The 12,198-nt window shown below is 32.9% G+C and overlaps 6 protein-coding genes across 6 annotated transcripts; 5 read left to right on the top strand and 1 right to left on the bottom strand.

Moving 5' to 3' along the window:
* Window positions 1–155: 155 nt before the first annotated feature.
* Chro.80320 (hypothetical protein) lies at window positions 156–377 on the top strand. The annotated part of the gene is made up of 1 exon (XM_661686.1): window positions 156–377. One exon carries the CDS (start codon window positions 156–158, stop codon window positions 375–377), a length of 222 nt encoding a protein of 73 aa, XP_666778.1.
* A 1-nt stretch (window position 378) lies between these two features.
* On the bottom strand, window positions 379–1,482 carry Chro.80321 (hypothetical protein). The annotated part of the gene is made up of 1 exon (XM_661685.1): window positions 379–1,482. The coding sequence occupies one exon, from the start codon at window positions 1,480–1,482 to the stop codon at window positions 379–381; it is 1,104 nt and encodes a 367-aa protein (XP_666777.1).
* Window positions 1,483–1,784: 302 nt separating this feature from the next.
* Chro.80322 (hypothetical protein) lies at window positions 1,785–2,030 on the top strand. The annotated part of the gene is made up of 1 exon (XM_661684.1): window positions 1,785–2,030. The coding sequence occupies one exon, from the start codon at window positions 1,785–1,787 to the stop codon at window positions 2,028–2,030; it is 246 nt and encodes an 81-aa protein (XP_666776.1).
* Window positions 2,031–2,835: 805 nt separating this feature from the next.
* Chro.80323 (chromatin remodelling complex protein SNF2L) lies at window positions 2,836–6,714 on the top strand. Its single annotated transcript, XM_661683.1, has 1 exon — window positions 2,836–6,714. The coding sequence occupies one exon, from the start codon at window positions 2,836–2,838 to the stop codon at window positions 6,712–6,714; it is 3,879 nt and encodes a 1,292-aa protein (XP_666775.1).
* Window positions 6,715–6,920: 206 nt separating this feature from the next.
* On the top strand, window positions 6,921–7,313 carry Chro.80324 (hypothetical protein). Its single annotated transcript, XM_661682.1, has 1 exon — window positions 6,921–7,313. One exon carries the CDS (start codon window positions 6,921–6,923, stop codon window positions 7,311–7,313), a length of 393 nt encoding a protein of 130 aa, XP_666774.1.
* Window positions 7,314–7,352: 39 nt separating this feature from the next.
* Window positions 7,353–7,661, top strand: Chro.80325 (hypothetical protein). Its single annotated transcript, XM_661681.1, has 1 exon — window positions 7,353–7,661. The coding sequence occupies one exon, from the start codon at window positions 7,353–7,355 to the stop codon at window positions 7,659–7,661; it is 309 nt and encodes a 102-aa protein (XP_666773.1).
* Window positions 7,662–12,198: the final 4,537 nt, after the last annotated feature.

Here is a 12,198-nt window from a genome sequence, read left to right as displayed (position 1 = left end):
AATTCAAAATATAGCCAAAATTTAGAAGGATGATAGAATTTGTTTTACTCCAGATGGCTTTGATTGTCACTTTGGCGATAATACAGACCTAAACNGATAATTTTAAAAAGTCTGATATATTACTGCTTCTGAGATTAAAGAGAAAAAAACTTGCTATGCTCGAAAGCCAGTTAAAAAGAGATGTAAAACTATTAAATATAAACGGTTCTTCTGAAAATGAAAGCAAACTTGATAACCTCAGCTCAATAGAAAAAATGGTGAGGTGCCCTGCTCAGCTTTATTTCATTAAAAGAAGGATTGAAAATATTAAGGAAAATATTGAAAATACAGAAAGGGATATTGCTATATTAGAGGAAAAGACTTCTGAAACTTACTAGGTTATTCAGGGCCAAATATGTATGTTAGTATGCAGTAGGTAACTAATTCTGACTCAAAATTTCGAAAAGTGTACTTGTTTTTATTTAAATCAGCTATAACCAGCTTATCGTCAGATAATTCAAGTTCTACTGATTTTTTTGTTTTGTTGTTTTGGCAATTAATGTTTATTTTTTCTTTACAGGAGAAGTAAATTATTCCTATTTTACTCCCTGGAATAAAAGATTCTGAATCTTTTCCTATAATAAACCCGGTATTTGCAGGCTCTATTGATAAAATATAAATAGATTTTGATAAGATATTTAGATTTCTCCCAAGCTTGGCATTCAGCTCGTTTGGAAGATACTCTATTGCGTTAAAGTAAACAAGCATTTCATCTTGAATCTCGTCACTTTCTAATACAGCATATCTGAAATTTGCACCAAAACTGGATTTTGAAACTGAATTATTGGTCAATAAACCTTGATAATCCATCTTAATTAAAGCTTTGTTAATTTTGTTTCTCATCTCTTCACCGAACCAAGTCGATTTCATAGTTATTCCAAATTCATTAAGTTCATATAACATTTGATTGTCAATGATATTCACTATATCTTTAATTATATATGGAGATGCCCACCTAGAAATATCGCAAGTCTTAGAGCTGTAATTGTTTTTCACTTCATCCATAATTTTATCAACACAGCAGTAAATAATTGATTCTGAAAATACCGTAATCATCAGGTTGTACTCCGAAATATCTAATTCATTCTCTTTGTAAATATTATTCGATTCTCCAGTACATATTTCCTTGAGAGAATTGTATGCAAGAAATGCCTTTTTGATTATCATAGGTAATAACATATAAATAAAGTTTTTTTTCAAATATTTATCGATCAAGTTCCCAATTTTGTCTTCTTTTGATCTACTAAAATTTTTTATCCCAATAAAGCCTTCAATCTTTGAATTACAACTTGAATCTTGACGGTAGGAGCTACATCTTATCCCCGTCCTTTTTTGAACTCTATCCATTATTTTATTGCGGGTTTCACAACCGTTGAGCAATTTAACAACCAATTGGAATATTTTGTCAGTTTCCTCATCGCTCCATACCATTAATTTATCCATGATTTTTAACTTAAATAAAATATGTTAGCATGTGCGAACGTAAGGAAAAATTTGTTAAAGTTTAATTATATTTCAAGACTTGTAATATTAAGAATTTCCCTCATAAGCGCCTGTATTGTTTGCATGCAGACTAATTTTACAACTATATTACATGTAAAATTGAAAATTATTACTAAGAACCTCATTAATGGGATTTCTAAATAAAAAAAGACTTAAAGAAACAGGCGAAAATGAGTAAGTAAAATATTTGGATATCTAGTGATTATTATTACTCGTACAGAAAAAGAAGCATTTGTAATAATATGACTCATATTAAGCCAAAAATAACAGGAATGATAATTGAAACTAGTAATCAGGCAGGAAACAACTCACCAATGTCTCTAGAAGATCCAGATGAACCATCTCCTTCACCAATAAATCCAATTACTCTTAAGCACACTCTTAGACTTGCTTCAAGAGTAAGTATTTCGAATAATGCTAAAGTAAGTCAAAAAAATTTAGTTGATGCGTTTATTTTAATTATTAAAATGATAAAACTTTTAGATTGAAGAAAAATATTTTGAAGAATATCCTAATTCATCTTTGCTTACAGAACTTGGCGAGACCTTGAAGGCGATTTCAGTCAATGATTTTTCATTTTCGCCATCTCCATTAAAGTTATCTAAACTACCAGAAGATACAGAAGCTAAATCTATAAAGTCAATATTAACTAAAAGTAATGATAGAGAAAAGGTAAAGAAGTCTCAAAAGTTGTGCAAAAAAAATAATAAAAGGTCAAAGCTTGAGGAGGAAAAGACAAAGAAACATATTAGAAAAGATTCGCTAAATGAAAACATTGAATGTTGCGAAATATTTGATTTAGATGTTCAAGAAACTGCTCGCGAAGTTGAAATTCAAAGTTATGAGAGTATATTGGGTCAAACTATAAATGAATCTCAGTCTACCGATGAAAAAGAAACAAATAATTCAGAAATTAAAAAATTTACTCCATCATCGTTCGGGAGTAATGAATCATTCAGATATTCGAGGTGGATAAAAAAAAATAGTATTAAAAATTTCATTAGTAGGTATATACCAAGGTTCTTGATTCCTGCATTTAAGGCAATCGAAAATTTGAGGATAAAATTTGCAATTCCAACAAAAATAGTAGAATATCGACAAGAATTAGGGCAAAAAAAAGAAAAAGTAAAAAAGAAAATAAAGCTCAAGAGGAAATAATTTAGGACAAAAACCCGCCTATAGTTGGAAATCGAAGTCCTTAATAACTGATAACTAGAATAGAAGAGGCTGAAACTATTACATAATTTGCTGATAGCAAAGAATTCCAACTATTTAGTTTATCCAGCTTTATGTATGTCGATTTTTGTCGAGGAAATTAACGTTAATAACCCCGGCTTATTGCAAGGCCAAATTGAAAGTTCGAAAAAAAACAAGTGTTTGGAAGAGAATGTTTCAAATAAGGATTTTATTGAAAATAAAATTCAAAATGTTGGATTTAGCGCAAAGACCGCTGTTGACCATTTGGATAGTAACTTAATCTTAAAAGATGATAAAAAAGGGATGACTATTTTAGAACAAAGTGAATTGGAAATGAAGCTTAAGAAGTTGCTAGAGGCAACAAATCAGTACTCATACCTTTTATCTGGAGAGTCCAAGAACTCTAAGCATTTAGAGTCTAAATCTAAATCAGGATCAAACTGCAGGCAACACTTTATTACTGAAAAAGAAGAGGATGACATTCTAATTAAAGAAGTTGAAGACGACAGCTTTCAAAATGAAGATGAAGAGATAAATTACTCTATAGAAAAGGTGGCTGAACAACCAGATTGTATTACTGGTAAGATGAAATTCTACCAATTAGAGGGTTTGAATTGGATGTTTCAACTTTACAAACACAATATTAATGGAATTTTAGCAGATGAAATGGGATTGGGCAAAACTTTACAAACTATATCAATATTGGGATTTCTGAAAAGTACTTTTAAGGTTGAAGGGCCTCATATTATTTTAACACCTAGATCTACTCTAGATAATTGGTTTTGTGAATTGAAAAGATGGTGCCCATCTTTACGTGTAGTGAAGCTTCATGGAGACCGCCAACTCAGAGATGAGATTTTTTCTTCATTGCTTTTCCCTGGTAGTAAAGTTTCCGCTGGCACTTTATATTGTAACGAATCAAATGAGCTAGCTGAAGATGAGGAAAAAGATGTAGAATTGCGCCAAAATTCTGAAGAGAGACCAACCTTTGCGAATTTTGATTACAATGATGGCAATCTGCATTATAATGTTTGCTTAACTACTTTTGAAATGGCTATTAAGGAGAAGTGGAGGCTACAGAAAATAAGTTGGAAATACTGCATTCTTGATGAGGCTCACCGTATAAAAAATGAGAAATCTCTTCTATCGGAGGTTGTTCGACTTCTCAAATCAAAAAATAGACTTCTTATTACAGGAACCCCTCTTCAAAATAACTTGAGAGAACTATGGTCTTTACTAAATTTCTTAATGCCAAACTTATTTTCTTCTTCTGAAGACTTCGAGTCTTTGTTTGATTTTTCAAAATTAGAATCCGACGATCAACAGAAATGTGTTATCAAAACATTACACCAAATTTTACGCCCATTTATGCTTAGAAGACTAAAAGCTGATGTTGAGAGAGACCTTCCACCTAAAAGAGAGCTTTATGTATATATTGGTCTATCAAAGCTCCAGAAAAAAATATACTCCGAACTTTTGACAAGAAATTTAGATGTACTAAACAGCGCTAGCTCAAATAAAACTCAAATGCTAAATTTACTTATGCAACTTCGGAAAACTTGCAATCATCCATATCTATTTGACGGTGTTGAGCCAGGGCCCCCATATGTTGAAGGCTTCCATATGGTTGAGGCAAGCGGAAAAATGGTTCTTCTTCACAAGTTACTTCCAAAACTTTTTTCTCAAGGTAGTAGAGTATTATTATTCTCTCAAATGACTAGACTACTTGATATTATTGATGATTATCTTCGTTGGTCTGGCTATCCTTATTGTAGGATCGATGGATCAACACCTGGAATAGAAAGGCAGGAAAGAATTGATATATTTAATAAAGAAGGGAGCGAAAAACTTATCTTCTTATTATCAACAAGAGCTGGTGGTATAGGCATAAATTTAGCAACTGCGGACGTAGTTATATTATTTGATTCAGATTTTAATCCTCAAATGGACTTACAAGCAATGGATAGAGCTCATAGAATAGGGCAAAAAAAACCAGTAACTGTATATAGGTTTGTCACAGAAAAGACGGTTGAGGAGAGGATTGTTGAACGCGCAGCAAAAAAGCTAAAACTAGATTCATTGATTATTCAACAGGGTTTAATTTCGAATGCCTCTCATTCTGCTCCAGATAACAGAGAACTACATGAAATGATCCAATTTGGTGCGCAAGAAGTATATCATACCAGAGACTCTTCTTCAGTTACAGATGAAGATATAGATACAATTTTAGCTGCAGCGCAAGAGAGAACAAACGAAATGAATGCAAAAATGAAAAAATTATCTTCAGAACTTGATCTTCAAAATCTGAGACTAGATGGAGGAATTAAAGCTTCAATGCATCCTGAAAGTAAAGATGATGAATTAAAATCAGGAGACGATTCAAAAACCAAGGATTTACCGACAATTCAATCAGATATCACATGGTTTGATCTTGGAGAACGAAAGACCAAGTGGAAGCTTGAAACCTCTTCAAATAATACAATATCTATTAAAAAACAACCAAAGCCAAAACTTATTGGATGGAGGGCGCAAGTGGGTGGTGGATATGATCACCAATTTTTTAATATAAAACGTTTAGATGAGCTCGAAGAGATCGAGAAAAAATGGAATGAATATTTAAAGGAAAATGAAATCCAACAGAAGAATAATTTAAATGATTCTGTATGCGCAAAATTAAGTAATTTTAATGAAGATAGCTTAAAAGATGTTTTTTCTGTGCCACCAGAACTTAAAGAATTGAACGAAAATCAACTGATCCGTCTTCTAGATGTTGCAGAAGAGCACATGGATGTTTCAATTGATAAAAGCTCCTGGCCTAAAAAAAAACTTTTCTCCAGAGCAAAAGAACTCTTCTCATCCGGGTTCGTTCTTCCTAGATGCAATTTCAAAGAAGCGCTTGCTGATCTTAGGCTAATGTTCAATGATGGAAGAGCATGGGATATGAATATCCCATGCGCCAGACAACGAAGTAAAAAAAAGAATAATAAAGAGAAAAACTTGGAAAATAGTCAGAATCCAACAGTTTTTACTGAATTAATGAAACAAGAAATGATGGAACTTATTTCCCAGGGGTTTGCTACTTGGACAAAAGGTGATTTTCAACGCTTTTGTAGAGCAGCTGAACTTTACGGTTCAGATTTACATTCTATTACTGATTCAATGGAAAACAAGAGTTTTGAAGAAGTAAGCAGGTATTATAATGTATTTTTGAAAAGGTATAAGGAGCTTCCGGGCGGCGAGAGAATAATGGGTCGAATTAAAATGACAGAAGAAATTCAGAATTGGTTTTCTGATGCAAATAACGCTATAAAATATATTGTTTGTGAACAAATAAAAAAAAATAAACTTAAAAAACTTTCTCTTGAAAACATTTCATTACCATTTAAAGTAAAAAGCACGAGCAATAAGTTTGAATCATTTAGCCATTTACAGGACAATGCGTTATTAATTGCAATGTACAAACTGGGCGTTCAATCTTACAATGACGTTTCAATATCCTTTAAATATTTACTAAACTCTATAACATCGGTAAATTCCCTTTATTATTCACACTATTCTGTAGAATTTATCACCGAAAGATGTAACGAAATTTCTAAAGCTGCAATAAATTACTACAAGAAATGCTCTCAACATAAAAAACCAAATAAACTAAAAATTTCCAAGCATAATTTTCAAGATAAACTTGGAGACACTAATAAAGTTTCAAGCCTAAATAAGAAAAAAAAAACAAAAATACAAGATAAAAAGTCAGATAGTACGGATGGCCAGCACAACTTAGGGAAAAACTATGAAATGGACTTTGAAGATCAGGAAGAAGAGGAAAGAGAAGAAGAAGAAGAAGAAGAAGAAGAAGATGATGATGATGATGATGATGATGATGAAGACGAACAAGGCCATCATAATTCAAGGAAGAAAAGATCCATAAATACTCGAAAGAATAATAGGAAATGCTCAAAAAGGAAAAGATTTAATTAGATTCATTCACTAGTTAATACCTTTGGTTTTTAGAGAGTCTTTAAGTGCTTTTTTAATTTTAATATTTTCTTATATTACTTTGATTGGTAAAATAAACATTGCGCGAATTTTTTTGTTTTCTGTAACTAATGAGGGCCAAAAGCACTGGAAGCCGAATATAACAAAAGAGTTTAAGATAAAGTAAAAAAATAGAGTGGGTTCAAGTAATGTACCTGGATAAGAAAATACTATATTGGTGTACAATTCCCGTTACCATATTAGTTTTTTGTGGAGTTATTTTGAGAACAATTCTTCAAACATCCTCGCAAAAAAAGAAAAAGAAAAGGTTGCCTTTTAAGAATGAGAAAAATTTGAATGATTGCTTGATGTCCACTCAACGCGTATCTTTGAGAAATCAAGAGTTCCAAAATCACCTCAATAGAAGTGCATTAATAAGGTCTAGAAGATTTTTAATTCCAGAAGATTCATTTTTGAAAAGAAAGCTGTTTTATTGTGAACCAGAGAGTGGATATTTTCATAACTCTCCAGAATCTCCAAGCCCATTGGCTGCACTCTCAAACCCAGGTATGTTTGCGTGTTTAATTCTTATGACTTCATAATTTTTTTTCAACAATTTAGACCATTCTGCACTTACAGATATGATGAAAAACCAATTTGGGTTTCTAATTTTGAATGGAGGAATGGGATACTTGGTAAACACATTATTTTCGGGATTCCTAGTTGTTTATATTCCTTTCCCACTTTCTTATTCATTTAAGGGAATGCTTCAAAGAGGAATAGAATCAAATCCAAATATAAGTGCCTCATTTTTGTCAGCTCTATCATTTTATTTCATTGCATTACTCTGTTGTGGAGAGGTTGTTCATCTTTTCCTTTCTATTATTGGTGTTGAAGGAGTTTCAGGCCCGCAAATTGATCTACCAATGATGAATCAGCAAGGTAAGTAAATCATAAAATTTTCTTAAAAAAAAAAATTCGCCGTAGTTTCTCCTCTGGGGAATCAAACAGATTACTCTAAGCTCTTTAAAGAAGAGGTAGAATCATTACAGATTACTGTAAGTTTTTGATAGATAATTGCAAGGCATTTTAACTTAAATTTATCTACAGCCAATAGAATGCGCGCTAGACCAAATGGAAGAGATGGCAATAAAACTGCTAGAAATTTGAGTTAACGAGTATAAGAATTGAATTGCTCTATTTTTCGTGTGCTAGTTAACGAATTTTCTAATTGCTATAAAATCCTAACCTATTTCTATTTTAGCCTCGTTGAATCTTAAAAACTTCCAAATAACTTTTGAATTGGTGTTTTTTGGATTCAATTGCATGTATAATGGCGCCCCCACCAAACTAATAATTCCCAATTGCTAACTAAAATTTAAAAAAATGATTTAGTTTTTATATATTTAAATGCATAGCTTGTGATATATCTAATTACTTTCTGCATTTCTCACGACCCTATAGCTATTAGAAATTTGAATTTATTTGAATGTGCCAGTAACAATGAATTAGTAGAACACTATAAAGATGTAAGGGCTTAGACATGTAATGCACGCAGTTCTTGTCTTGTCTAACTTAACCACACTTTTTATCGAATAAATTGATAAATAATACCCCATTAACGCCATATCGTGGGATAGTTGGAATATTCCATTTAATTTGAATTTTTGTTCGTTTTGTTCATATTAAAACATATTTTGAGGAGATACAATTTACGCTATTCGAGATTGCACACTTTTTAAAGTGAATTACCAGATTCTTACTACATTGAATATTTCTGGATAATTCCGGTGAAAAAGTCTAACTTATTTTTCAGAAAGCAGTACATATTCTCTAAATTATTAATAACTTTAATAGCTTTAAACAATTTTCATCTATTGCTTTTGGCGAATCTTGAAATTTGAATAATTTCTAGATCTAAGAGTTTTGCAGTTTTATATAAAGCGTTCGTTATTAATCCAATAAAAATTTCAATTTCTGGTAAACTTGAATATTGTATAAGCTAATATTTATATACAAACTTAAAAATAAAAAAAAAATATATTTAAAGCTATTAACTATGAGCGACAATTTACAATCAGAAAAAGTTAATCAAGACTCCAGCCCGAGAGAGTCTAGATTTACCGAAATAAAAATCAATTCTGGTGAAAACCCAGTACAGATTAAAAAGGACTGGCTCCTTGAATACAGAAATGGGTTGAGCTCTGAAGAAATGCAGCAGAGACAGATTGAAGGTAAATCATATACTATGCCATTACTTAAGGCAATGCTTTTGAGTCACTACAACCGCACAGCATGGAATAATGCCGAAAGCCAGGTTAAGTATTCAAATATTAAAAATGGCCAAACTACTGATGAACTCAGAGAAATTTCTCAAAGATTAATGGTAGATGAAGATAACAGTGCGAGAGTTCTTTTAGAGAGGAAGTACTGTATGAAGAAGGTTGGACTGTTAGGAAAATTTTCACCGCGCTGGTTCATTTTCAAGGGTACGAATTTGGCCGTTTTCCATTCAGCTCATGAGGAAACCCAACCAAAATTCTACAGCCTAGTTGGTGCAGCATATGAAGTTGAAGATAGAGATTCTTCTCCAAATAAAACATTATGGGCAACCCCAATAGAAATTATTTCTGAAGATGGAAATATTGTGCATAGTGATGCAAAGTACAGGCTCTCTGTAGTTACAAAAGAGCCAAAAGTAAGACACTTTTGTTTGTACAGTAATAAGAAAGAGGAAATTGCAGATTGGGTAAAAGTTTTCCATGTCGCCAATTTAAATTTGGATCCAAGCCAAGCAGCACTGATTTCTAATGTAATTACTAGAATCGCTCAGAGAGATGTCCCTTCGGCATGGGAAGCATTAGTTTATGAGGCAGAGAACAGGGCGCATAGAGAAACAATGTTAAGGTGTTTTGTTAATAGACTTAGATACCTCAAGGCCACAAGAGTTCTCAATAAGTGGCAAACTATCTATAAGGTACAAAACAAAGATTCCAATGAAGGGTTAAAGTTGTTAGGTAGGGAGGTTATGCTAGGAAGACTTTATCGCCGCGATAAATTGTTAGTTAGAACTAGCCAACAAAGAGAAGCAATTATTGAGCTTATCCAAGAAGGATATAGAAGAGAAAAGAGCAAAAGCCAGGCTCAAATGAAAGCTTCTACTGAGAGTATTGAAACTACTGATAGCGATGCAGCTGCCATTGCTGCTACTTCTGAAGGAGCACAAATTAAGCAGGGTCAACAAGGGCGTGATTTCCCAACTGTTTTTTACGTCAATCCATCAATAGAGAAGTACCATTCCAAAATTTTGGATAGTAAGGAACAATCAATTAAATCAAAATACTCTAAGCATACAATTATTCCTACATACCAGGAGGATGCAAATGTTAGGATTTCAAGTGATTTAAGTAGGGTTATTTGGGCCCCAAAAAAGTGGGAATCTGTTGGAAATAAGAATATGTTTATCGATGTAGATTCAATATCATCGATTATTGTCAATGCATCAAAGCCCTCATATGCATCAAAGGGACTATACTCTGCTCCTAGTATAGTTAGCGAATATGATATTGCTGAATGCGTTGATGAGTATGTATACAGTATGACTGATTCTTGTTTCTCTCATATTGCAGATAAAGAGAAAAGAGAGAGAGACCCACAAAATAGAATCACTACTGGTAACTGGTTGGCTATTTGCGGTCCAAGATTAGGATTTAAACCAGCATATTCGCCAGATTTCCTGATCCGTGATACGCCTGTAGTTGTTATGAAGGTTAATATCAACATTAAATCTATCAGTTTAAATGAGAGGTTCTCTCGTCTTTATACAGAATATTATCAATATTATGCCGATGAATTGCAAGAAATGGCTCCTTATGAGAAGACAACCACAATGGCAGCCTTAACTTATGGTGATAACTCTCAAACCACCAAATTGAACACCATCAAATCTTTGGTTTCAAACGTCCAAACAAATGAAGAAATAGTACGTGATTACGGCACAATGACAAGTAGCATTTCTAGCATTAGGAGGCTATTTACAGCGGCATCAAACATTGATAACGAAACAATTGAAAATAATCTTAAGGAATCAGGATCTTCAAACTTTGAAAATCAAATTAAACCATCAAACTCTACAGTTGCATCGATAAGAAACCTTTTCACAAAAAATATTTCAAATGTAAAAGATTTTAATTCTCCAAGATCATCACCCGTAAGATCTCAGACAAAATCTGCAACTGTTACAGGCACAAAACCCGCAAGGCAAATTGATGGATTAGTACTCCCTCCAGAACTAAGTGTTATTGATCCATTTAAAACAGTCCAGGTTGAAAGAAACCTAGAGATAAGGGATAGCACAGTTCAAACATATCTAAGAATTACAGCCTTTCATCAATCTTATACATCTGCTCATGCTGTAGGCGTTAATCCAACATATGACTTGAATTTTTGCGTTGATGTCCCATTGATAACATCGAATGCTTCAAAAGAGATGATTAATGAGGCAAGAATCAAAGCTATGGAAGATGCTATTTGTACAGTTGACCTTTGGGTTAAGTCGCCAATTGATTGTGTTCCGGATGAACTTATTGCATCTATTGATATTCCTCTAAAGGAATTGAGCAACAGTGATAGACTTTCCAGACAAAGATCTCAGTTTATTGCTGCTGATTCATTCATTCTTAAGCAACCAGTTCCTGATTTAAAATCTAGTGTTAGTGGCAATTCAAGAGCAATTCAAATACTTAAATATTTGGGTCTTCTAGATCCAAGTAGCGAAAATTTGGAAGATTTACCACTTGGTCAATTGGATATTTCTGCTGATTCAGTTATTGAGACATCAATTATGGGAGAAAACCCTATTTCACCTGAAACTATTTGTTTAGGTGGTCTTCAGGGTCTTTCCTCTTATTCAATTGATCAGTCTGCAAATCAAAATATTAGACAAAAGAATGGAGATTGTGTTGAATTATATATTGGACAAGTAAAACTTGATCCAAATTGGACTCCAGGTCTGTACTTTGTTGAAGTTATTATGGGAGATGTTAGTTGTATGACTCACTTAGTTCAAACAAGATACGATTCAATTTCTGCTGATTTCCGTTCTCATCTGTATATTCCAAGATATGATAATCAACTTGGAGTTGATCCAAAATGCTTACAAATATTGATAAGACGTGCGTTGGGAACTGAAGATAGATGTTCCTCATTGGCTAGGTTACTCCAAGATTCTGTTATAATGGGTGAGTTAATTGTAGACGTCACAAAGTTAACAATGAATGAGCCACACAGTAGCAATGGACTTTATGCCGTTTTTAAACCAACTACATCTGCACTCTATGGAAGTAGAGGTTTGGATTATGCTTTAGAAATAGCCCAGTTGGGACCAAAATCCGATGAGTTGCAAGAAGCAAAACAACACATCATGTTAGATGTTCAAATTAGAATGATGATTACATTGAGAAGAAAAACAGACGTAACATTAAAAAA

Source organism: Cryptosporidium hominis (genome assembly GCF_000006425.1).
Source record: "Cryptosporidium hominis TU502 chromosome 8 CHRO018118, whole genome shotgun sequence".
Taxonomy (NCBI): domain Eukaryota; phylum Apicomplexa; class Conoidasida; order Eucoccidiorida; family Cryptosporidiidae; genus Cryptosporidium; species Cryptosporidium hominis.
Note: the sequence above shows the minus strand (reverse complement) of the source record. Positions and strands in the feature narration are given on the sequence as shown.